This window comes from Capricornis sumatraensis, chromosome 2 (genome assembly GCF_032405125.1).
Source record: "Capricornis sumatraensis isolate serow.1 chromosome 2, serow.2, whole genome shotgun sequence".
Lineage (NCBI taxonomy): Eukaryota > Metazoa > Chordata > Mammalia > Artiodactyla > Bovidae > Capricornis > Capricornis sumatraensis.
Window position 1 is genome coordinate 75829737 of NC_091070.1, and position 25911 is coordinate 75855647.

General features: G+C 41.8%; 2 protein-coding genes across 2 annotated transcripts in view; one reads left to right on the forward strand and one right to left on the reverse strand.

Moving 5' to 3' along the window:
* The first annotated feature begins 3036 nt into the window (after window positions 1–3036).
* On the forward strand, window positions 3037–17790 carry PARP2 (poly(ADP-ribose) polymerase 2). Its single transcript, XM_068966742.1, has 16 exons — window positions 3037–3079; window positions 3938–4084; window positions 4411–4481; window positions 5015–5065; window positions 11274–11370; window positions 11790–11865; window positions 12885–12987; window positions 14471–14633; window positions 14892–15030; window positions 15785–15848; window positions 15930–16064; window positions 16316–16443; window positions 16606–16705; window positions 17022–17120; window positions 17348–17472; window positions 17591–17790. The coding sequence occupies exons 1-16, from the start codon at window positions 3037–3039 to the stop codon at window positions 17748–17750; spliced, it is 1701 nt and encodes a 566-aa protein (XP_068822843.1). The 3' UTR covers window positions 17751–17790.
* A 5121-nt stretch (window positions 17791–22911) lies between these two features.
* The window catches only part of TEP1 (telomerase associated protein 1), a 33823-nt gene continuing 30823 nt past the window's right edge, over window positions 22912–25911 (reverse strand). The window contains exons 49-54 of the mRNA XM_068966741.1: window positions 25467–25610; window positions 25221–25317; window positions 23890–23995; window positions 23578–23783; window positions 23345–23449; window positions 22912–23111 (exon numbers count right to left, since the gene is read on the reverse strand). Coding sequence (XP_068822842.1) covers window positions 22989–23111; window positions 23345–23449; window positions 23578–23783; window positions 23890–23995; window positions 25221–25317; window positions 25467–25610 — 781 coding nt within the window. The 3' untranslated portion in view covers window positions 22912–22988. The remainder of the gene's footprint in view (window positions 23112–23344; window positions 23450–23577; window positions 23784–23889; window positions 23996–25220; window positions 25318–25466; window positions 25611–25911) is intronic.

The following is a 25911-nucleotide window of genomic DNA, read 5'->3' on the forward strand; positions in this document are numbered from 1 at the left end:
GCTTGTTAAAACCATGTGACTTCAGAGTTTGTAGCGTCTTTCCCAACAAGAAAGATGAACTGCTCTGAGCAAAGTGAAGTGAAGTGAAGTCGCTCAGTCGTGTCCGACTCTTTGCAACCCTGTGGACGGTAGCCTACCAGGCTCCTCCGTCCATGGGATTCTCCAGGCAAGAATAGTGGAGTGGATTGCCATTTCCTTCTCCAGGGGATCTTCCCGACCCAGGGATCGAACCCAGGTCTCCCCCATTGGAGGCAGACGCTTTAAACTCTGAGCCACCAGGGAAGCAGACCAGGGCAAAAACAACATCCAATGCAGCTCCCACAAGCCCAGTAAAAACCTGAGCCCTGCAGACACAGCAGAATTAAAGCTGACTGGTCTAAACTTCTCTTCCAAGATCTACCCTCTCCCTAAAAGACAGAAGTCAAAACAGCATTGAGAAAATAACAGTATCTTTTCTGCCAAGCAAAATGAATTCAGGCATTTTGCAGAAACACTATGTACATGAAGCAGAGTCTATTGTTCCCAGGTCACCCTGTCTCAGAAAAGGAAGGCAGACCGGGTCCTGCAGAGGCCCACGTGGAAACAAACCAGGCAGATCATTTCACTGCCTTCCTCCAATTTCCACACAGCCGAAATTAATCTGTTAGTAGCTCACAAACACTCCAAGGCTAGCTGGAAATTAAGGCTGTCACAAGGATACAGTGGCTCAAACTGACGAGAAATTCAAAACAATTAGGAATCAAGATTAAATGCACACTCACCAGCCCACCACCAAAATGAAAAGAGAGAAAGTGGAGAGACGGGAAGTGACTTTGAGAAGTCACCTCAGGGCCTGATTGGCTAATGATGATTCCCTCCCTCCTTTACCTTAAAAGGCTGGAAAGATGCAACCTGCCCCACCCCCACACCCTTCAGGTACCTGTCTCTTTAAGGACCAAAGATGCTACTTGCACTGTTCTTCAACTTTTTAAACCAAGCTTCCTTTTGAGTTAATATACTTAGCACGGACTAATTCAAGGTATTTACACACATTCTAGTTTAGATGGACTACTGCAATTTTCATTCTTTTGGGTTAGTATTCTAGATCTACTCAAGGTAGAACTTACCATCAGGGAAATATTCAAGTTAACAAGCTTAGTAAGAAAGATACCGGAAAAAGACAGTCACCTGCAATCCAAGAAGAAAAGCCTTAGGGAAACCAATGCTGCCATCACCTTTATCTTGGGCTTCTAGCCTTCAAAATTTTGAGGAAATAAATTTTTCTTGTTTGAGGAATCCAGTCTGTAGTTTTTAGTGATGGTAGCCCTAGCAAACCAATACACTGCGACTTTAAATAAATTACTCTTATTTTTCTAGAGTTCAATTTTCTCAACTGTAAAATACAGCCAATAATACCTACCTAACAACAGGGTTGTTGTGAGAATTAAATATGTGTAAAGCTCATAGCATTGTTGATGTTGTTTGGTCGCTAACTTGTGTCTCTTTTGCGACCCCACACGGCACCCCGCCCCGCCATGGACTGTAGCCTACCAGGCTCCTCTTGGCTTTCTGCCATTAGAGTGGTATCTTCTGCATATCTGAGGTTGTTGGTATTTCTCCCAGCAATCTTGATTCCAGGTTGTGAATCATCCAGCCCGACATTTCCCATGATGTACTCTGCATATAATTTAAATAAGCAAGGTGACAATATAAAGTCCTGAAGTACTACTTTCCCATGGGTTCAACCGCTGTGTGCGGAAGATTCCTTGGAGAAGGGAATTGCAACCCAGTCCAGTATTCTTCAGAGAAGGCGATGGCACCCCACTCCAGTACTCTTGCCTGGAAAATCCCATGGACGGAGGAGCTTGGTAGGGTGCAGTCCATGGGGTCGCGAAGAGTCGAACACGACTGAGCGACTTCACTTTCACTTTTCACTTTCATGCATTGGAGAAGGAAATGGCACCCCACTCCAGTGTTCTTGCCTGGAGAATTCCAAGGACGGGGGAGCCTGGTGGGCTGCCGCCGTCTATGGGGTCGCACACAGTCGGACACGACTGAAGCGACTTAGCAGCTGCAGCAGCAGCAGCCAGTATTCTTGCCTGGAAAAATCCCATGGACAGAGGAGCCTGGAGGGCTACAGTCCATGGGATAGCAAAGAGTCAGACAGGACTGAGCGACTAACAGCTGACACAACTTCCGTAAATACTGTATACTTCTTATAGCACTGTTGCTGCTTTTGCTTGTGTAATTACTTGATTAATGTCTGTCCCCAAGACATGAAACATGTCTATTTTGGCTGAACTACCATATCCCCAAAACTCGCCAAGGTGTCCAATAAATATGTGGATTACAAAAAGGGGGATAAAAATCTGTATGAAAGTCACCAATATTTAGTTGTTAAAAACGCAGAATCCACCCATCCCCCACGGTGGTACCCACCCGTTCTAAAATTCACTTGGCCTCCTTAGTTCATTACCATTCTCATTTCATTAAAAAAGGACGGGCGGGAGAGTAGTCTGAATTGGGTTATGAGGCCCCCACGCGGGGTGGGGTACCTCACCTCAGCCATTGAACTCACTTCGCTGGCCGTGAGTCTGTTCCAAGCTCCGGCTAAGGAGGCATCCGCTAGGCCCCTCCGCAAGGGCGGGGTCCATAGCATCTCCTGCCCAGTCTGCCCTCGCGCGGAGCCCCGTTCTCTGGGAACTCACCTCCCCGAATCTCAGGGAGGGCCCTGTTAGGGCCGCCCATGGCCCTAGTCTCAGACCTTCCCAAGGGACATTGGATAGAGTGACTAAGCGCACTCAGCTCGTAGCCCCACTGATGAGCTTCCCTCCGCCCTACGGCAAATAGCTCGCGCAAACAGCATTTATAATGAGCTCATACCTAAAGCCACTTTTCGGTTACGGTGACTTCCCACAAGACATTGCGGCATGCAAATATTTTAGTGCATCCCGCCCTGGTAGTTCCACGCTAGGACGCACACGCACTACGGTTCCCGCCTTCAGACTGCGCTGGCGATTCCAGCGAGCGGACTGATGACGTCAGCGTTTGGGCTCCATGGCAGCTCGGCGGCGGGGGACTGCCGGCGGCAGAACGCGAGGTTCGGGTTGAACTATGGGGGCCAGAATACTGGGGGCGGGAATTCAGAAAAGGAACTGTGCCCTCTACTACAGCCCTTCCTATTTCCATCGCTCCCTGAACCAGCGCTTGTTTTGATGCCGAACTTTGAAAATTTCGGTTGTCATAGCTTTTGAGGGTTACAGAATTGTGTCTGACGGCCTGTTGACCTGTTACAACTTAGTGCCACCACGGTTTTACATACCTAATACAAAACAGTTTAAAAAATTAAGTGCGAGGTGCACCATTATTTTATGTACCATTGAGCAAGGAAAAACGCTTCCAGTTAAAACGTGATTCGGAGCTTCCAAGTCATCCCTTGTAAAATGCATCCCAGTTTCCAAAATGCAGCTCTTAAAATTGACTTATGACAGACATATCATACTCTGTGTATTGTGTTCTTAAATGTGTTGTCTTCCTCTAGATTTTTCGGTTAGGGCAACTGAAGTACAAAGAGATGAAATAACTTCTACACTGACTATCCAGTTAGAAGAGACAGGGCACAGACTCCAGAGCACTCTATTAACCTGTTTCATACCACCTTTAGTAGTTTGAGGATAGGTATTTGGAGGGTATCGGGGCACAAGTAAACAGAGAAGATAAGCAGTTTGAGACTGATGCCTGAGGCCATGAACTCACATGGTCTGTGAGTTGCTTTCGTTTTGTTTGGCTGGAATAGCAGTTCAGGAACTCAGACTGTTTTCTGAGTGGTATGGCAGTTATTATTCCTTTGTAAATTTACAAAACCATCTCAATCTATTTTAAAAAGATGTTTTTGCACAGTAGCATCACATTCAGTGTGTACTCATTCTTTTGCTTCTTTGCCCATTCTTCTTGCCTATTCTGAATGAAGCTGAAAGAGTTAATAATGGCAAAACAGTTGCAGAAGACCCTCCTCCTGCAAAGAAAATTCGAAAATGTCACAGGGTGAAAAAGGAGCCTGTGGCTGAAGGAAAGGCAGATAATGACAGGACTGAAGACAAGCAAGGTCAGCCCCAGACATACACCATGGAGAACGTGGACCAGCAAGAGGGTCCCTGGGAGAGCTGAGGGTGGGAGAGTATTTTGTTCTTTCAACTCTTATTTTTTCTTTCCTTGAAGATATAATTAACTTTCTATCTTTGGGGCATACCATAAGACTAACCTAGTTTCTCAAAAGCTTTAGTTTCACATATTTTATTACAATAAACTGAGACTTGAGCAGATCAAGCTTGCTTGGGAAGGGCAGAGTAAATCGACAGGTTTCTATCTAACCATGGCAGCTATTTTTGTTTCCCATATGAGTAGATGTAGTACTTATCTGTCTTCCCTCAGAGTCTGTGAAGACCTTGCTGTTAAAGGGCAAAGCTCCAGTGGACCCAGAGTGCACAGCCAAGGTGGGGAAGGTAAGAGACTCCCACTAATTTCTCAAAGAACCATTGTTCTTATTGGGATTCTTGTCTGGAACATTGCTATTATCTATTTTAGGAATCCTCTCCAAAATTTTCTCCAAGGCTAAGGGATGAACAGCATGGGGTTTGGGAGTACTAATCATGGTATTTTCTAGCATGGTTAACTTAGGAGTTGTCATCAGCTTTCCACACCTCTTTCCCAATTAGAAAATTGTATCATTATCAGTGTTCTAATGAGAAACTGTGCACTGGTATGTAAGAATACAGAAGAAAGGCTTCCTCTGGAGCAGGTTTCCTTTACTGAGTTAGACTCATTTGTGTTTCTGTAATTACATAAAAGCAACATGTTTTCATTATAGGATTGACAGGTTATGTTTAGAAGAACATACTTTTGCATTTTTTCCCCTGGAAGATGCATGTTGGTAATGTGGGAGAGTGATAGTTTGGGGCATACAAAATTTAGAACCTCACCTATGATCTCATCAGGGTTGGGAACGTACAAATGTCAGTTTTTTCTTTCTCTCTAGGCCCATGTGTACTGTGAAGGAAATGATGTCTATGATGTCATGCTAAATCAGGTAAGGGAAGAAACTGAGAATTTCTTCTTGATAATTATTGATGACAGTGTCCCAAAGCCCAGATCTTTAATTCTGAAGTCCCTTATATTAGCCCCATAATCCCAAATACTCAACTCTAGTGCACTCTGCCTAATAGTGGAGTCTCTATAAGAAGCAGATCCTTTAGCAGGTTTTTATGTCTTTATTGAACCTATGAATCCACTGTTCCTATGATTTTGCACATTTCCTGGTAAGTTGTTGGTCTTTTTTCTTATGGGCTTTGAGGAACTTTATATAATGTGGAGGATAGTCCTTCATCTATCCTATAAATTGCTTATATATTTTCTAAATTTTTCATTTTCCTTTTGATTTTCTTTATAGTATACTTTTTGCCCATATTGAAGTTTTAACTTTTTATGTAGTTAAATTTATTTTTCTTTTTTAAATTTGTTTTTATTGAGGTAACATTGATTTATTACATTCTATAAGTTTCACATGTAAAACATTAGATTTCTACTATGTAGAAATACCTACTACAGGATGCTCACCACCAAAACTTTAGTTCCCATCCATCATCATACAGTTCTCCATGCCCATCAGAGTTATGGGCCTCTAATTTCCTTTTTTTGTGCTGTCCTTGTCTGGTTGTGGTATCAGGATAATGTGGGCCTTGTAAAATGAGTTAGGCAGTATTCCCTCCTCTTCAATTTTTTGGAAGACTTTGAGGAGAAGTATTGAATCCTCTTTGAATGCTTAATAGAATTCACCTGGGAAGCTGTCTTGCCCTGGACTTTTGTTTGGGGGAGGTTTTTTATTACTGCTTCAATCTCTTTACTAGAGTTTGGTCTATTCACATTTTCTATTTCTTCATGATTTAGTCTTGGAACATTGTATGATTCTAAGATTTGTCCATTTCTTCTAGGTTGTCCAGTTGTTAGAATATAGATAATTATAATATTCTTTTATAATTCTTTGTGTTTCTTTGGTACGCATTCTTATTTCTCCTCTTTCGTCTCTGCCTTTATCAAAGTCTTACCTCTTTTTTTCTGAGGCCAACTAAAAGTTTGTCAATTTTAGTTATCTTTTCAAACAGCCAGCTCTTCGTTTCATTGATCTTTACTATTATCTTTTTAGTCTAGTTCATTTATTTCTACTCTGATCTTTGTTATTTCCTTCCTCTTACTGACTTTGGGCTGCATTTATTCTTTCCTGGTTCCTTTAGGTGTGAGGTCCGATTATTTATTTGAGATTTTCCTTGTTTCTTGAGGTAGGACTGTATTGCTTTAAACTCCCCTCTTAGTGATTCTTTCCCTGCATCCCGTAGATTGTGGCATGTCGTATTTTCATCTTCAGTATTTTTAATTTCTCCTTTGATTTCTGTGTTGACCTCATAGTTATTCAGTTGCATATTGTTTAGTAGCGCATTGTCACTTTCCACGTATTTGTGATTTTTCCAGCTTTCTTCTTGATTTCTGCATCATTGTAGAAGTTTCATGCCATGTTATCAGAAAAGACTTTTGATAAAATTTCAGTCTTCTTAAGTGTATTGAGACTTGTTTTGTATCTCAACATATTTGAGAAAGTTCCATATGCACTTGAGAAGAATGTTTATTCTGCTGCACTTGGATGAGATGTTCTGTACAAATCTATGAAACATCTCATCTAACGTTTCATTTAAGGCTGCTGTTTCCTTGCTGACTTTCTATCTGAATGATCTATCCATTGATGTAATTTGGGTGTTAAAAGTCCCCAACTATTATTGTGTTGCTGTCAGTTTCTTCCTTTAGGTCTGTTAATACTTGTTTTATATATTTTGGTGCTCCAAAGTTGCATGTGCATATACTGAAAAATGTCTTCTTAATGAATTGTTCCTTTTATCATTATATAATGTCCATCTTTGTCTCTTGTTACCTTTGTTTTTCTTTTTTTTTTTTTAATTTATTTATTTGGCTGCAGCAGGTCTTAGTTGCAGCACTTCCATCTTCATTGCAGCACATGGGCTCTTTAGTTGTGACATGCCGGATCTAGTTTGCTGACAAGGGATCAAACCCAAGCCTCCTGCATTGAGATCTCGGAGTCTTAGCCGCTGGACCACCAGAAAAGTCCCACTGTTACCTTTTTTTCTTATATCTATTTTGTCTGATAGATAAAATAGGCCTTTTAGGGCTTCCCTGATAGCTCAGTTGGTAAAGAATCCGCCTGCAGTGCAGGAGACCACAGTTTGATTCCTGGGTCGGGAAGATCCACTGGAGAAAGGATAAGCTACCCACTCCAGTATTCTTGGGCTTCCTTTGTGGCTCAGCTGGTAAAGAATCTGCGTGCAGTGCGGAAGACCTGGCCTCAGTCCCTCGGTTGGGAAGATCCCCTGAAGAAGGAAAAGGCTACCCACTCCAATATTCTGGCCTGGAGAATTCCATGGACTGTATATGTATAGTCTGTGGGGTCACAAAGAGTCGGACGCAACAGAGCGCCTTTCGCTTTCACTGTCTGATAGGAGTGTTGATTACACTCACTTTCTTTTGGCTGCCATTTGCTTGGAGTATCGTCTTTCATCCCTTCACTCTGAGCCTATGTCTTTCTTCAGAGCTGAGGTAAGTCTCCTGGAGGCAGCATATAGTTAGATCTTATTTTTTAATCCATCGAGCCACTCTGTCTTTTGATTGGTGAACCATTTACATTTAGGATGATTATTGATAGATGAAGACTTACTGTTGCCATTTCATCTTTTGTTTTCTGGTTGTTTGATATCACTGTTTTTTTCTTTTTCCTTGTGTTTCTATTTTCCAGTTTGGTTTGGTGGTTTTCTGGGACATTTTTCTGTTTCCTTTTTTTTTCTTTACTGTTTAGCATCTCTGCTCTAGGTGTATGTTTTGTGGTTGCCGTGAGGTTTGTATAAGCATCTCTTGGATAACTAGTCCGTTTTCTGCTGACACCATCTTGCCTTCATTTGCGTGTACAGGTTCCATCCTCTTCCCCTCCTACGCTTTTGTTGTCTCAGATTATTCCTTTTTATGTTGTGAGTTTCTTCTTTTTTTTAATTTATTTATATTTTAAGTGAAGGATAATTGCTTTACAGAATTTTGTTTCTGCCAGACATCATTATATTGTGAGTTTCTTACCAAATTGAAGTAGTTATAGTTGTTTTTTCTGTTTTTTTTTCCCCCCTTTAACCTTTATGCTATAATAAACTGTTTAAAATCTATTCTGATAGGGTTGCAGTTTTCTGATTCTGTTTATCACCTTACTCAAAGATTTGTGTACTTTTGCTCTTTTGTTACAGATAGAAGAGCTCCTTTCAACATTTCTTGTGAGGCAGGTGTAGTGGTGATGAACTCTCTCAACTTTTGTCTGGGAAAGCTTTTTTTCTCCTTCATCTCTGAATGATGACTTTGGTGGATAGAGTATTCTTGGCTGATAGCTTTTATCTTTCAGTATTTTGAGTGTCATTCCAGTCGTTCTTGACCTGTAGAGTTTCTTCTGAGAAATCTGCATATAGCCTAATGGGGACTTCTTTGTAAGTGAGCATCCTTTTTTTTCCCTGGCAGTCTTTAAAATTCCTATTTTATCATTGACTTTTGACAGTTTTAATATTATGTGTCCTGGAGAAGATCTTTTTGTATTGAGGCAATTAGGTGTTCTGGTAGCTTCATAGAGTGGTAGTACCAGTTTTCTTCTCTAGGTTTGGGAAGTTCTCAGCTATTATTTCTGTAGCTAAACCCTTTGCTCCCTTCTCCCTCTCTTCTTCTGAAATACCATTACCTAATGTCACCCTTCCAAAAAGAGTCAGATAGTTCTTATAGAATTTCCTCCTTCTTTTTTTACATCTTAATTCTCTTTCCTAATCTACCTGTGTCTTTTCTAGATTTCTGTATTTGGGCTCACTTATTCTGTCTTTTATAAGGTCTTCCCTGTTTCCAGTGCTTTCTAACACATTGTCTTGTTTATTGAGTTCTTCAGCTCCAAAATTTCGGCTTGGTTTTTTACAGAGTTTTAATCTCTTCAGTAAAGCATTCCTTCTGGTCATTAATGTTATTCCTGAACTCACTAAACTGCCTTTCTGAGTTTTCTCGTAGCTCACTGAGTTTCTTCATGACAGCTATTTCGTATTCTGTATCATTTAGATCACAATATCCCGTGGCGTTGTTTCATTTCTGGAAAATTGTCCTTTTATTTTCGCAATACACTGTAACTAGGATTATTCCTAGTGTTTAATAAGGTGTTCTTCTGCCAGCACATTTGAAGTAATGAACACCTTTGTTCTTTAGGTAAAGCTTTTTTTTTAATCTTAATTTTTAAGGATTCAGTGGGTTAGAAATTAGAGGGCTTTCTTTTGTTTTCCAGTAGGTGGCGCTCTAGCACAAGTTTTTGGTTTCTCTTATCTGATCTGCCCCTAGTGGTATTTGAGAGCTCTTTCCACCCTCTGTCAGAGGGATCACCTGGTGCCCGCCTTATCACAGTTGTGCCTCCAAGGCTGTTGGTGCTTCGCTGCCTCTACTGTCACTGGCATCACCGCCTGGAGCACCAGGGTGGTAGGAGCTTCCGTGCATCTGGAATCTCCTAAGTCATAGGCTCCACCTCAGGAGGAAGGGGAGCAAGAAGCCAGGTTGCCTTGCCAGTGCCTCTGGGATCTCTGGTATTGCTGCTTTCAGCCAGGAGCTGCCAGGGAGGGTGAAGGTGAAGGAAACAGTCATGGGCCCTCCATGGCTCCCGTCTTTGCTGCCACTGCAGCCAAGAGGCCAGAGTCGTGTGCACTGCGTCACCTGCTGCTGCCGGGTTCCCTGCCGGGACGGGATTGCAGGCAGCGCCTCCACTCCTCCCCTGGTTCCACTTCCTCTGTTCCCGTCCACCCACCTTTAGATGTACAGATGTGTGGAATTTTCTGGTGTGTGGGCACCTGTGCTGAGCTGTGGATTTTTTACTTTCATAGACTGAAAGGGATAGATGAAGGGAGCATTTTTTTCTCCATCATGCCACTGACCTCCATTTTTTTTCTTTTCTGTCTTTTCCTCTTTGCTTATTTTTGTTGTTTTGGATAGATACATGCTTGGTATTTCCTGAATATGTCTTCATATTTGAATTTATTGATCTATCATATATACTTCTAACAGCTACATTGAATTCCTCTGTTACCATTTTTTTCATAAAATATCATAAGCAGATAGAAAAGGTCTTAAGGCCTTTTTGTTCTACCATTCAGCAAATTTATAATGTGAGCAGGCAAGAGGTAGAACAAGTAACACGCTTAACAACGCAGAGTGGATGGGTAACCAGGACTCGGCTTTATAGCACAAGCTGCCGTTCCCTATCATGGACTGCTCCCTCTCTTCACTGGGGTAGGTTACTCACAGGATACCTTTTTAGATACTGGTCATATTTTCTCTGAATGTCTCCTGGTCATGTTAGGTATGGGGTAGGGGTGGCAGTGGTTTCTGCCTATCCTTTTTCCCCTCCTAACATTGTTCTACTCTCAACTCATGGTCAAATTGTTTCAGGTGACAAGCCAAAATTGTAAATAGTACTATTAAAGAATAAGTTGTCTAAACAAACAAGCATGATGGTTACAGATCTTAGGGGCATCAAAATTGTTTTCATTTGGAAAATAATGACTGCAAGTGCATTGGGAGCTGAAAAACACTTACGGCCTCTGTAATATCTATGGAGGGAGGTGAGGCAGGAAGAAACAGAAGGAGCCAATCAATATAGGATATTTGAGGTTGGGTAGAGGTTTTAGGCCGGAGAAGGCAATGGCACCCCACTCCAGTACTCTTGCCTGGAAAATTCCATGGACGGAGGAGCCTGGTAGGCTGCAGTCCATGGGGTCGCGAAGAGTCGGACACGACTGAGCGACTTCCCTTTCACTTTTCACTTTGATGCATTGGAGAAGGAAATGGCACCCCACTCCAGTGTTCTTGCCTGGAGAATCCCAGGGACGGGGGAATCTGGTGGGCTTCCGTCTATGGGGTGGCACAGAGTTGGACACGACTGAAGCTACTTAGCAGCAGCAGCAGAGGTTTTAGAAAGCCAGCCTTTAATTCCTAGGAATTCAAAGTATAATATAGAAACCCTTTTCTTCTTTTATTACATCCTTAATCTTAACTGAACCTGATTTTCTTGTCCCTTGCTGTCCTTTCCTCATGGCAATTACTGTAACCTTTGACCAAGAGTCATTGGTTTATGTGGCTTCCATTTGCAAACCTGTCCTTTTATGTTCATATTTCTCATATCATAGACCAATCTCCAGTTCAACAACAACAAGTATTACCTGATTCAGCTGTTAGAAGATGATGCCCAGAGAAACTTCAGTGTTTGGATGAGATGGGGCCGAGGTAATTGCTTTTATTGTGGATTTTGTGAGTTGTTATTCAGAAAGCCAGAAGCAGTTTAGTGAGTAGCCGAAGGTTTCTCTGGGTTTCAGTTGGTGTAGTGGAGTTTCTATAACCTGAGAGAGGCTTAGGAATCAAATTGTGCTGCTTGAAACTGGGGCATGGCAGGCATCCTCATTGGCACTGGAAAAACTAAGAGCAGCCTGTCACAGCTGAGAACTCTACGGCGACTGGGCTGCAAGTGCTGCTCAGAGGCAACGGGGTCGGTTCCCTAAGCCCTTTCATCTTTTCCTTCTTTCCTTCTTGCCTGTGTGTCAGATGCTAAGTGGAGAGACCTTAGAGATCTGGCTTGTTACTACCAGAGAACTCTTCTTGGGTTGAGGGGGCAGGGAACCACCTTACATGTGGCATTTACTTTGCAGTTGGGAAGACAGGGCAGCACAGCTTGGTGGCTTGTTCCGGGGACCTCAACAAGGCCAAGGACATCTTTCAAAAGAAGTGAGTGCTAAGAAATGAGTACAAAATAGTATCTTTCATCTTCTTGGATATATCGTCTTTAGGAGTTTCATAATAAGTGTGAGTTGACTTAACTGATAATGTCTTTCCACTGTAACATCTTTCCACTGGAACACCAAACTGATCCTTAGATAGTGATTAAATCACTTGGAACCAGAAATTGACTAAAATCAGAAGCTAACATATTCAGCACATGACCAACAATTTAGGAAATTTGGGGAGAATGAGATGAGACTATTTGCAGCTCCAGTTTTAAAACGTATGGGCCTTCCTTGGGGGTCCAGTGGCTACGACTCCATACTCCCAGTGCAGGGTGCCCTAGTTTGATCCCTGGTCAGGGAACTAGATCCCGCATGCCACAACTAAGAGTTCGCATGCCATAACTAAAGGTCCCACATGCAGCAACCCAGCACAGCCAAATAAATAATTTTCTTTAGAATTGTTTTACTGCTGATGCTGCTGCTGCTAAGTGGCTTCAGTCGTGTCCGACTCTGTGCCACCCCATAGACGGAAGCCCACCAGATTCCCCCGTCCCTGGGATTCTCCAGGCAAGAACACTGGAGTGGGGTGCCATTTCCTTCTCCAATGCATCAAAGTGAAAAGTGAAAGGGAAGTTGCTCAGTCGTGTCCAACTGTTCGAGACCCCATGGACTGCAGCCTACCAGGCTTCTCCGTCCATGGGATTCATGGAAAACTTTCTGGAGTCCCTGGGAATGTTTCTTTCAGAGAAAAGGATTGGATAGTAATCTTTTATCTTAAATCTTAATGACTTTAGTGATGATTGGAGCCTTTGGGAGAAGTTCAGTGACCTTTTTTACCACTTTTTGTTCCCTTTTTCTCTAGAGCTTTTCTGTTGATTCAGGGTCCTAATTTAGAATCCAGATTTATGGAATATTGATGGTGTAAGAACTAAAAAGTTTTAGAGAGATTCTTACGAAAAAGCCCATCCCTAGTAGTAAACCCTTATTTGTAAGATTTTCTCATCAACTTGAACTCTACAGATTCCTTGACAAAACAAAAAATAATTGGGAGGATCGTGAGAAGTTTAAGAAGATACCTGGAAAATATGATATGCTACAGATGGACTATGCTAGCAACACACAGGTAAACTCTGTATGTCTAGGGAAAACCCTTTCCTCTTAACCAGAGTGAAGTCTAGTAGAGTGGCTTGGATGAGGTCCTAGTCTCTATTATTTACTAAAGTCCTTAAAAATCTTAGGTCCTAAAACAAAAAAAACAGTTTTGTTTTTTGTTTATTTTAATTTTGAATGCTGAGGTACAACCAAGATGCTTTCCTAAAAGGATCTTTCCTGAAAACTGTCACAAATTTTTCAAATTTGAAAAATGGAAAAACCAATCTTTTTAAGGTAAGATTTGAGAAGTGAAGAGAAATTTAAAAGCCTCTTGATGAAAGTGAAAGAGGAGAGTGAAAAAGTTGGCTTAAAGCTCAACATTCAGAAAACGAAGATCCTGGCATCTGGTCCCATCACTTCATGGGAAATAGATGGGGAAACAGTGGAAACAGTGTCAGACTTTATTTTTTTGGGCTCCAAAATCACCGCAGATGGTGACTGCAGCCATGAAATTAAAAGACGCTTACTCCTTGGAAGAAAAGTTATGACCAACCTAGATAGCATATTCAAAAGCAAAGACATTACTTTGCCGACTAAGGTCCATCTAGTCAAGGCTGTGGTTTTTCCAGTGGTCGTGTATGGATGTGAGAGTTGGACTTTGAAGAAGGCTGAGTGCCGAAGAATTGATGCTTTTGAACTGTGGTGTTGGAGAAGACTCTTGAGAGTCCCTTGGACTGCAAGGAGATCCAACCAGTCCATTCTGAAGGAGATCAGCCCTGGCATTTCTTTGGAGGGAATGATGCTAAAGCTGAAACTCCAGTACTTCAGCCACCTCATGGGAAGAGTTGACTCATTGGAAAAGACTTTGATGCCGGGAGGGATTGAGGGCAGGAGGAGAAGGGGACGACAGAGGATGAGATGGCTGGATGGCATCACTGACTCGATGGATGTGAATCTGAGTGAACTCCTGGAGTTGGTGATGGACAGGGAGGCCTGGCGTGCTGCAATTCATGGGGTCGCAAAGAGACGCGACGGAGTGACTGAACTGAACTCAACTGAGCTGTCTTTACAAGCTTAATGTTATATTAGGAGGACCTTGTAGACATATTCTGAGTGTTTAACTACGGGAAGCAGAAGTAAGACTAGAAGGTGGAAATCACACTGAGTACTCTAACTAGGTTTATAATGGGATGGGCCTACTTTCTTTTTTTTTTTTTAAGCTAATCATTAGCTTTTATTTTTTATTTATTTTTTTTTTTTTTACTTTACAATACTGTATTGGTTTTGCCATACATTGACATGAATCCACCACGGGTGTACAGGAGTTCCCAATCCTGAACCCCCCTCCCACCACCCTCCCCTTATCATCTCTCTGGGTCATCCCAGTGCACCAAGTAAAAGCTGGTGTTCTTCTGCCAGGGATATTGTATAGCCAGTCCTTGCAAGGAACATATAATAAATCTTTTCAGATTCTATGATTTTTTTCCTTTTTTTTTTTTTTTTTTGAGCTACAGAATGAAGAGGAAACAAAGAAAGAGGAATCTCTTGAATCCCCCTTGAAACTAGAGTCACAGCTAGATCTTCGTGTACAGGCGCTGATAAAGTTGATCTGTAATGTCCAGGCCATGGAAGAGATGATGGTAGAAATGAAATATGATACCAAGAAAGCTCCACTTGGTAGGGCTTCAGATTCTATCCTACATGCTCACTGCATATTCCTAGTTCATTTAACAGGATATTTTATCACCATCATGATTTAAAGCTTGCTGATATTACTGAGTAAAGGAAGAGAGAATTGGGGTAAGAAGTTGTATGGCGGGGAGGGAGAGCAGTTTTGAAAGTTGAAAGGTGAGAGTCTGTGTTGGGCAGGGTCATAAATACAGTTTCCAGGATGTACCTGTAGTTGTGGAGTCTGATCTCTTTCTGGGTCTGCAGGGAAGCTGACAGTGGCACAAATCAAGGCAGGTTACCAGTCTCTTAAGAAGATTGAGGACTGTATTCGGGCTGGCCAGCGTGGACGAGCTCTCATCGAAGCATGCAATGAATTCTACACCCGAATCCCACATGACTTTGGGTATGCCCTGTGCTGTTACTTCACTTTGGTATTCTGCCCAACAGTATCCCCTACGTCACTCAGCAGGAACTATCATCTTTTTAACTTGTCATTTCCAAGGAAATGATCATCTTGAATAGATACAGAGCCAACATAATTTATAAATAACCTATTTAATCAGTTTACGAGTATGGGATGCAGTCTCCTGCCTTGATCTACAGCCATATTCTCTGATCAAGCGAGTTACCAACTCTAGGGGGAGTGGGTCTAGCCATCCAACCAGCATGTCAAACACCTTCAGGCATATCACCCAGTTCTGTAAGGTGACTAACACACCAACATTTCTGTGAACTCAAATGATATTAGGTTTATAAAATATATTTTATCTTCGTTGATTCTGCATTCTGTTGCTTCCTTTATTTTTATTCCTCTGTTGCTTTATAGAGGCCTGTGACCTAGAGATAACCCTGAGTGGTCAACAGGTACATTTCTACCTGTGTATTTCTAGATAGGACTTCATCCAAATTGTTCCTTATTGATGTTGGTACATGCCACAGGTCAAAGTCTATGTAGTTTGTTTTATCCTACTCAGAATATATGCATAATATCTCTTCATGTATTTGAAAGCTAAAAATCTCATACAGATCTCTTTCAAATGGAAAACTGCTGTCCTTATACCTGTTTTCTAAAGGACCTATATTAATCTGTGTTTTTGGTCATATGCCTTTTGGCCACACCTCAGAGAATTAATTATTGGCTGTATCTCTGCCCTTAGACTCCGTACCCCTCCATTAATCCGGACAGAGAAAGAACTGTCAGATAAAGTACAGCTACTGGAGGTGAGATACATGTGGATTGGGAAGTATTAAATCCCTTGTCCCAGGTTTCTCCCACATTGATTCTCTGTCTCATCTTGTCAGGCTTTGGGAGACATTGAAATTGCAATTAAGCTGGTGAAGACAGAACTGCAAAGCCCAGAACACCCATTGGACCAACACTATAGAAAACTAAAGTGTGCCTTGCACCCTTTAGACCATGAGAGTTATGAGTTCAAAGTAAGAAAAATGATCATTTATTTTTACTATTAAGATCCACCCTCCCCATGCCACTGTTCTCTGACTGCATTTGGTTAAGAGAAAACTTTAGGGCAGAATTTCTATTTACTAAGAATTGGGAAGGTAAGACTCTTTGTGGCGGCCCTTGTGAGGCCACTTAGGCCAGTTTATACAAGAAGGCCAAGGTTCTTCAGTTCAGCCGGGTCTCTTACAGAGTCCACGTCAACCTTATCTTTCATTCTTTTTCACAGGTGATTTCCCAGTACCTACAGTCTACCCATGCTCCCACACACAGTGACTATACCATGACCTTGCTGGATGTCTTTGAAGTTGAGAAGGAGGGTGAAAAAGAAGCCTTCAGAGAGGACCTTCATAACAGGTCTCCATTTAACTTTCGGTTTGGGAAGACAGTCCCTTGCCTGAAGTGCAGTTAGGGAACTCATAAAAAATGATAACCCAGACAGCTGTTGGCTTTTTGATGCCTATGGCCTGTGTCTGTAGGAGAGCAAGAGAGAGTACAGTAATACTGGCTTTTCCTTAGGATGCTACTCTGGCATGGCTCCAGGCTGAGTAACTGGGTAGGAATCCTAAGCCATGGGCTTCGAATCGCCCCACCTGAGGCTCCCATCACAGGTTACATGGTGAGTAGAAATTGGAACCCTTTTTTTTTTTCTAGATTAGGATTAAGTGGTGACATTCCTGAGAATTAAACCAGCTCACTCACAACCCTGGCATTTACTGTGACCCTCCTTTCTTAAATTCCTAAAGGTATCTCACCTTCCCCCCAGAAAACAGAGATTTATCGATGCTTCTGCCTCCTCTTGAAAAAGAATTGGGAGAGGAAACGGAAAAGGGTCTTTACTGTGTTTAAGATACTAGAACGCAGGGTAGTGCCATGAGCCTTTCTTGTAACACACTGGGTTCGGCAGTTGACCGTTGTTTATTTATATATTTCAGTTCGGAAAAGGAATCTACTTTGCTGACATGTCTTCCAAGAGTGCCAATTACTGCTTTGCCACTCGCCTAAAGGATACTGGGCTGCTGCTCTTATCAGAGGTGAGGCAGGAACACATCTATGATACCTAGTTAATCATTAGTCCCTATTTTTCCAGAGAAAGGACTGGCCACAGAACCAAGAGGTTCACCTGGGAGAACTTGAGAGGGAAGCCAAACACAGTTTGCATTGCGTTCAGTTCTTCTGCTGGAATAGGAGAAGAAAATACTGATGGGGTTTCTGTTTGGCTTTAGAGGATGTGGTCATTTAAAGATGTTTCGCTTTGCAGGTAGCTCTGGGTCAGTGTAATGAGCTACTCGGGGCCAATCCAGAGGCAGAAGGATTACTGCAAGGCAAACACAGCACCAAGGGGCTGGGCAAGATGGCTCCCAGTCCTGCGTGCGCCATCACCTTGTAAGTACTCGGAGGCTGGAGGGCCAGAAAACTCCTTTTGGCCAGATAAGACTCCACTTTCTCTATTCCAGTCTTTGAACCAGAGGCAGATGTTGACACACTGTCTTCCATTTGGCAGGAATGGGAGTACAGTGCCATTAGGACCAGCAAGTGACACAGGAATTCTGAATCCAGAGGGTTACACCCTCAACTACAATGAATTTATCGTCTATAACCCCAACCAGGTCCGTATGCGATACCTTCTAAAGGTTCAGTTTAATTTCCTGCAGCTGTGGTGACTGTTGATATTAAGATATAAACCAGAGAAGATGTGACCTTCAAGCAAGAAACAGGCAATGTTGTACTTTTGATTTTTCTCATATTTTCTGTAATAAAGATAGTACAGATCTATCACTGGCTTCTTGGGGCTTTACTTCTGCAAGCACATGTTTCTTCTGATGTTAGTAGACAGAAAGTATAGCTTCTCTACATATCCTGCAGCTAGCTGCAGGTTACTCAGGATTCTGTTCTTTCACAGAATAGCCTCCTCTGTGCAATGAAGGAGACAAATGGAGATTAAAGCTTTTCCTCATTTAACACAGTTTTTCTGCAAACTAGAGTTTGTTGGGTAATATTATAGGAAGGGTAGAGGCAGCAAAGGCTTACTTGTTTCCCATGCAAATCTTCTCACTTGCCTTTTTCCCCTGTTTACCATCTGCAGACCCGGTCTCCCACCACTTGGCATCCTAGATCTCAGCAGATGTCCAAAATTTGGGAAGTACCTGGGGGACTATCACTAAGCCTAAATAGATCTCAGAGAGCAAGAGAGAGTAGAATGATTTTGATGTACCCCCCATCTAAGAAGTACCAAAGTCAAATCCACAGGCTTCGTAACTATTTGTAAACACATGTAACACAGATAAACACACACATCTAACATACTTAGGGTAACAATGAAGGTTATTTAAATGAAAACATTAGCTTGTAACTTTTTAGAGACCAGATTACCAATATCTATCAAAAATTTATACACACCCTTTGACCTAAATTACAGATATACAGGTTTACATAGATGATGTTACTGCAGAATTGTTATATACAAAAAGCCATAAAAAAGGAACTGGTTAAATGTATTCTCTCTTTAGGAAAACACATGGAAATCTTGTGACCTTGGACTAGGCAATAGTTTGTGAAGATAGGACATCAACAGCACAATTAACCAAAGAAAATAATAGTCTTCACCAAAATTGGAAAATTTTATCAATAAGTAAATATCATTTCTAGGAATATATGTCTCTTCTATGATTTATATTATCATAGTTCCCTTGATTCTGACATACTGTTTCCCCCCAGAGTTGAAGCTTTTGTTAATCAAAGGACAGTGTCAAGAAAGAGAAATGACAACCAAAAATAGGAGAAAATATTGGCAAGTCATAATCTGATGAGGATCTATTATCCAGAATATATAAAAAACTTAAAATTCAGCAATAAAAAGATAACTCAGTTAAAAATCAGAATTTGAAGAGAAATTTCTCCAAAGAAGAAACAACAAATGCCCAATAATAATCACTTGAAAAGATGCTCAACATTATTAAACATTAAGGAAACAAAACCATGAGATACCACTTGACAAACACTAGAAGGGCTACAATTAAAATGACCAACAATAACAAGCAGTGGTGGAGATGTGAACCAGTTAGAGCCCTCACATGTTACTGGTGAGAATGTAAAATAGCACAGCTTCTTTGGAGAATAGTTTGGCAGTTCCTCAAATAGTTAAACATATAGTTACCATGTGATCTACCAGTTCCAATCCTGAGGATATAACTAAGAGAATTAAACATTTATATAGAAACTTGCACATGACTGTTGATAGCAACATAGTAATAGCCAAAAAGTGGAAATAACCAGAATGTCTATCCATTGATGAGTGGATGAACACCATATGGTTTATCTATACAATGGAATATTACTTTGTTATTTGTTGTATTTTACTATTATTATAAAATGGAATAAAGTATTGATATATGCTACAAAATGGGTGAACCCTGAAAACATGCTAAATGAAAGAAGCTACATAAAAGGCCACTGTATGATTCCATTTATATGAGATGTCTTGAATAGGCAAATCCATAAATATAAGAAGTAGATGAGCAATCGCCAATAGCTGAAGGAAGGCGTGAAAGGGGAATGATTGCTAATGGGTCAATGTTTCTTTTGGGGGGTGATGAAAATGTTCTGGAATTAGTGGTGATAGTTGCAGTGTTGGAATATACTAGAAAACATTGAATTGCACACTTTAAGGGGGTGAAAATGAATTATACCTCAAAAATGCTGTGCTGAATTTCTGTGATCTATATTTTTCTTTTATAAATAGTGGCCAGAAAAAGTTGCACCGATATATACATACTGTGGTGTTTGAGTAATAAAATACAGGCCCCCCTAGATATTCATGATTCCAGACTGATATGTGAATGACTCAACCAGTATATAAATAAGTAGGGAAGAAGGCATAAATATTTCTTTCAGAAGAATTTCAATTAATACAGAAGAGGGAAATAGAAAATCATCATTAGAAAATCACAGTAGTAATCGCTCATGGATAAATATTAAACAGTCAGTGAAACAGGGTATTTGCATAGTCTAAAAAAAAACTTACCTCAAAATGTATTGATTTTGTGGCAATTATCACATATTCTCTGATACATCTCCCTCTTAGTGGTTTAGTCCCCTTCCCCTTAAGTGAGCTAGACTTAATGACTTGCTTCTGACAAACAGATGAAAATGGTACAGTAAGAAAAACCTGGCAAATACCACCTCAGCTTTAAAAATGATCAAAGTTAACATCACTAGTAATAAATCATGTTGATATGATTGCTTTTGATATGATATAACAAGAAGGGCATATCATCTCTTGTATTCTTCCCTTAAATTCATAATTTTAATCTTTTCATGAGAAAACAGCAAAGCCAAACTGAGAGACTCTACAAAACACCTGACCAGAACTCTCCAAAAATGTCAAGATTATGGGAAGTCTGAGAAAGTGGCACAGTTGCAGGATTAGACTAAGGAGCCATGATGACTAAATGCAATGTGGTATTCTGGATTGGACCCTGGAACAAAATCATGACATTAGTGGAAAAATCCAAATCTGTATCCAAATTAATAATATTATATCAACGTTAATGTCTTGGTTATGTAAGATGCTAACAGAGGAAGCCGAGTGAAGAAGGGTATGTGAGAAGATTCTCTGTAAATTTTAAATGATATATTTTTAAGGACTACAAGCCATTCTACTGGAAAAAGCATCAACACAGTTTCTTTGGGGGATAACTGTGTATCTGGTTCCCAGTTCTCCTCCCAGGTGCGTGGTAGGATGATACTTCCCTCCCTTTTGACATTCGGTAGAGCCATGTGACTTGCTTTGCTCATGTATATAAAATATGAGTGGAAGCAATGTTTCGTTTCCAGGTAGAAGATTTAGCACTGACAAGTGGTTTTTTCCTTTTTTAATAAAATGCTATCAGTTCCCCATATATATTATTTTTAACTGAAGAATGGAGTCCAGGTTTCATCTGACATTAACTATATACCAATAATCTTGCCTGGGAAATCCCATGGACAGGGGAGCCTGACAGGCCACAGTCCATGGGGTCAGACATGACCGAAGCAACTTAGCACACACGCAGAAGAGACTGTTCCAATGTGCTGCTATCCTACAATCCAGTGACTGTAATTGCAACTCATCACAATCCTGAAATTCGGTTTAGTGATAAGAACCCAGAAAATATTTAATGTGAGGACTTCCCTGGTGGTCCAGTGGTTGAGACTCTGGCTTTTCACTGCAGGGAGCCCAAGTTCAATCCCTGGTCAGGAAACTAAGGTCCCACAAGGCCAAAATATATAACAATAATTTTTTAATGTCCTTTTTAAAATATTCAGTGTAAAACCTAAGCTGATTTTCCTTTCAACTCCCTTAGGTACATATTTACTGTTAACTAGTCTGTTCTTATCTTCACTTACAGCAATTATCCTTTGGCCTCACTGTGTATCTTCAAGAAAGAACACACCCTTCATGTGGACCTGGCCAACAAGCCTGAGTCTTAAATGAGCAAGTAGCCCCACACCTCCAGATTCAGCTGGGGCACTTTGATAGAAGTTTTAGAACTCGGAAGACAGACATCTAGGGCTTCCTCCTGTCCTTGGCCCATGCTTTCAGGGGAACAAAAGGCAAATGAAACCATCGACTTTCTGGATGGTGCTGTGTCATGGTTCTCTGTAGCATTTCTGGATAGTATTACGAATCATAGGTTTCAAATCACCTTAACCTAGACTTCTAGTCACAAGGTACAAGTGGAACAGTTGGTCTATAAGGCATATTTAGAGCCCTTGCATGAGGCTCATGAGAAATGACAGAAGCATGGCCTATAATTAAGACATCAGCTGTTGGCATTCCTCATGTCTTTATCCTCAGGTTGAGGATGAATACGAGGCATCGATAAAAATAAGATAAAATTCTTCAGGTGATTTCAGACAAAGTAAGAACAAAACTGAGTACCCCTCGAATCCCTAAGTCCTGAAAACCCTACATCAGCGTGCAGTGGTATTTCTCTGAAAGAACCCTACAAACCCAGGATAAAATCCTGTAACAGCACTAGCTTATCATTTGCAAGTCCTCAAATTCTTGGACACAGAAGACCCTAAACCCTTCCTTAACCCTTAGAAAGGGCCTTGGGTAACTTTCTCACCCATAAAATAGATGATAAGACTATAAGGTTGGAGAACTTTTACTTAAGAGGGTCACAGTCCACAGCTAGTCCGTGTGTGTGCACTGTTTCATCTTTCAACTCATTTTAATCTTTGTGCAGTTTGAAAGATAACCCTTTGGTGATCTCTTCCGAGAAGGCAAATTACGATACTGACTAATGCTTGCAGGCCAAGTGGCTGCCGCTGGTCCGTTAGTGTCTGAGAAAGCCAGAAGACTCCCTCTGCTCTCGGTATCCTGGCTTCTCACCTTTCACCTGGGCTGTTGGCTCTGAGTAGACGGGCTGTTTCTGAGAGGAACCTAGTGATGTCCTGGTTCAATCCTATTTCTTTCCCAGTGCCCTAGACAGGAGACAACTGACTCATTCTTCCTTCTCTTCCTCTTTGAACAAGTGAGAGGTCTTCAGATACGTGTTCAGACTAAGTGCTCGTCAACATCATTTTCATACCTCCTCCTGGGAAGAGTCATCCCTTAGGGTTCTGGGGCCAGCAAATGACACAAGAATTCTAAAGCCTAATTTCAAAGAATGTCTACCAAAGCTCTGCTCCACTTTCTTACAGTTCTAGTAAGGATTAATGTTAATTCAGAAAAGAAACATAAGAACATCCATATTCTTCCCTCTTGGTCCAAATCCACATGAGAACACAGACAGGACTACACTCTGAGATGTTCTGTCCCTTTATTTATATAATTGTATCAGGAAAGTAGCCACTGGTGTCTTCAGGCTCTGCCTCTCTAGCACCAGCAGTCTCCTTGCCCTGAGTAGTGATCTTCATCCCCAGGAGAGGAAGTAGACATTGCCCTGTGTGTCTCCCACTGCGAGTCGCAGGGTAGAGTCAGGACCCAGCCACGGCTCCAGGCAGCTCACTGCCCCTTCACATCGGAACAGGCCCAGCTGCAATGGAACAAAAACGGGAGATGAGGGCTACAAGCCTAGGGCCTCCTTACTAACTTATTTGTCTCCCACACCAATGACTTTTATTTAGAAACAAGTTAGTTACACATTATTGCAAGAAGGAGAGAAGAAAACAATTTTGATCTTCTGACTTTCCTTACCCAAGTTTGGTCTCTGACATCCCTTTTGTCCTCCTTACACATACACACACACACACACACACACACACTTACCAGCTGCATACTGGGTCTCTCCCACAGTTTAACATCTCTGTCCTTTGAAGCTGTTACCAGCAACTCAGGCAGCACATGGAGGGCTGTGACAGGGCCTGAGTGAATCTTAGAGGAAGAGGAAGAGGTGTGGTGAGTTCTAGAAGGACCCTTCTCAGTCAAGGGAGCAGAGAAGTTTGCTGGATCAGACCTAGAGCCTCCTCCCCAATATCTTGTGACCTTTCCCTCAAACTCACCTTTCTACGTTGCTGCGTCTTTAGCTCTGTGACTGTTGACCAGCTGTAGGCGTCAGTACATATATGTGACTCTGTCTCTGAAGTTTGAGTTGCAGGCATTTCTGCTTTTTTCTGCCAGATATTATCTGTGATCCATTCTCCTTCATCGGTGCATCTGGCTAGGTTCCACAGCATCCCATCAGAGCTGGCACACAAAAATGAGGACTCTGCCATTTCAAGGGCAGAGTTTGAGCCAGGTCTTAGACTTTGAAGAATCCACCATCCTCCCGGAGGCCATCTCTGGATTCCTTGGGCCCTCCCAAAACCACTCACCAGATCCAGGTTTGGCCTGGGTTACTGATATGAGGGTATTACTTGGATTCTCTAAATTCAGATCAAATTCCAGGCACTCTTCAAACTCTCCTAATTCCTTTTGCCCCTGTGAAAGGACAGAGCATTTTGTTTAGCCTATTTGTATCACTGCTTCCCAGACAAAGTAAACTGTTTTCTGCTCCGAGCTGGTCAAGACTTTTCAAAATTGTATCTGTGATACCGTGAAGTACACAGATCTTAAATGGACATCTTGATAAAATTTTACACATGTATCCATCCATGTAATTACTGCCCAAATCAAGCCATAGTACATTCTACCACCCTGGAAAGTTGCCTCCATGCCCCTTACCCTATCACCACCCCCAGAATCAACAATATTCTGACTTCTGTCACTATCAATTAGTTTTGCTTGTTCTTGAACTTCATTTAAGTGAAATTATATAATATGTACTCTTTTGTGTCTGGCTTCTTTCACCTGGTATAATGTCTATGAGATATGTCTGTATTGTTCCAGACTACTGCCCATAGTGACAAGAGACATGAAGATAGTGCAATTAAGAAAATGCCTAGGTCGATCACTTCTCAGCCTTTTGGCTAAGATGAAGTGTAGTTTAGGGGCTTCCCAGGTGGTACAGTGGTAAGGAATCCAACTGCCAATGCAGGCTTAATCCCTGGGTCAGGAAGATCCTCTGGAGGAGGAAACAGCAACCAGCTCCAGTATTCTTGCTAAAAATTCCATGGACAGAGGAGCTTGGTGGGCTACAGTCCATGGAGTCTCAAAGAGTCAGATGCGGCTGAGCTACTGAACATCCCACCTAGGTTTATGATTTCCCACGATTCTTTTAAACAATAGAATCCTCTTTTGTATCAGTGAAATCTTACAAGGAAACCCAATATAAAACACTCTTCAGTAGAGTTCCAGTTGAAGGAGGAGAAGGGGATTTGGAACCAACTGAGAAGGCAAGGGCACCCCACTCCAGTACTCTTGTCTGGAAAATCCCATGGGTGGTGGAGCCTGGTGGGCTGCAGTCCATGGGGTCGCTAAGAGTCGGACAAGGCTGAACGACGTCACTTTCACTTTTCACTTTCAGGCATTGGAGAAAGAAATGGCAGCCCACTCCAGTACTCTTGCCTGGAGAATCCCAGGGATGGATGAGCCTGGTTGGCTTCCATCTATGGGATCGCACAGAGTCGGACACGACTGAAGCGACTTAGCAGCAGCAGCAGCAGCTTTTCACTTCCTTCCTCTTTTACTCAGTCATGGCCTCAAGACTTTAAAATAGTAGTCCAGAACAAATGGTTGTTTTAACACACACCCAAACAGAACTTACTGAGAAAGGAAGAACTTGAAGTCTCATGGACTGCAGGACAAACACACCATAGTCCTGGTGGGTGGACAACATCATAGGATCTTCTGAATAACTTTGCCTGGTTTATGAGAAAGGAAGAGGCTAAGCCCAGCAACACCCCTCCATAAGACCCCAATGCTTGTTTCAGTTAGACCCAACCTCAGGGTAACCACTAACCCACTTTTCCTTTTTCTCCAGCCTAACAGAAAACAGCACTTGGGGTCTTACCAGATTACAGAAGGCTCATCACCGGGCTTCATGTGCAACAACTGCAAATCCGCTTTGGCCAAGATGAGGGAGTGAGCATCAGGGGCCGGGCCTACACTTGTCAGGAAACCTAAGTCCTCCTGAAGAACTCGGTTCAGGCGAAGACTGAAGTTCAAACAAGGCACATGGACAAGAAAGAGTCTACTTTAGTCCACGTCTCTCGGGCTCCTCAGTTCCCCATGAATTCCTCGGGAGTATAGTACAAAACAAACTGTATCGCCGTCCCTACAAATTGCCTTCTTTCTGATTCTCTCATATTAGTATTTATCATAGTATCACCTTAATCGCTCAAACTAGGAATCTCTAACACTTTTGTCCTTTCCTTCCCTCCTGGCCTGATCGATAAGCACTGCAGAGTCAACTTTCAACATATGCCTAAATCTTTCTTTCCATCTCATCCCTGTTG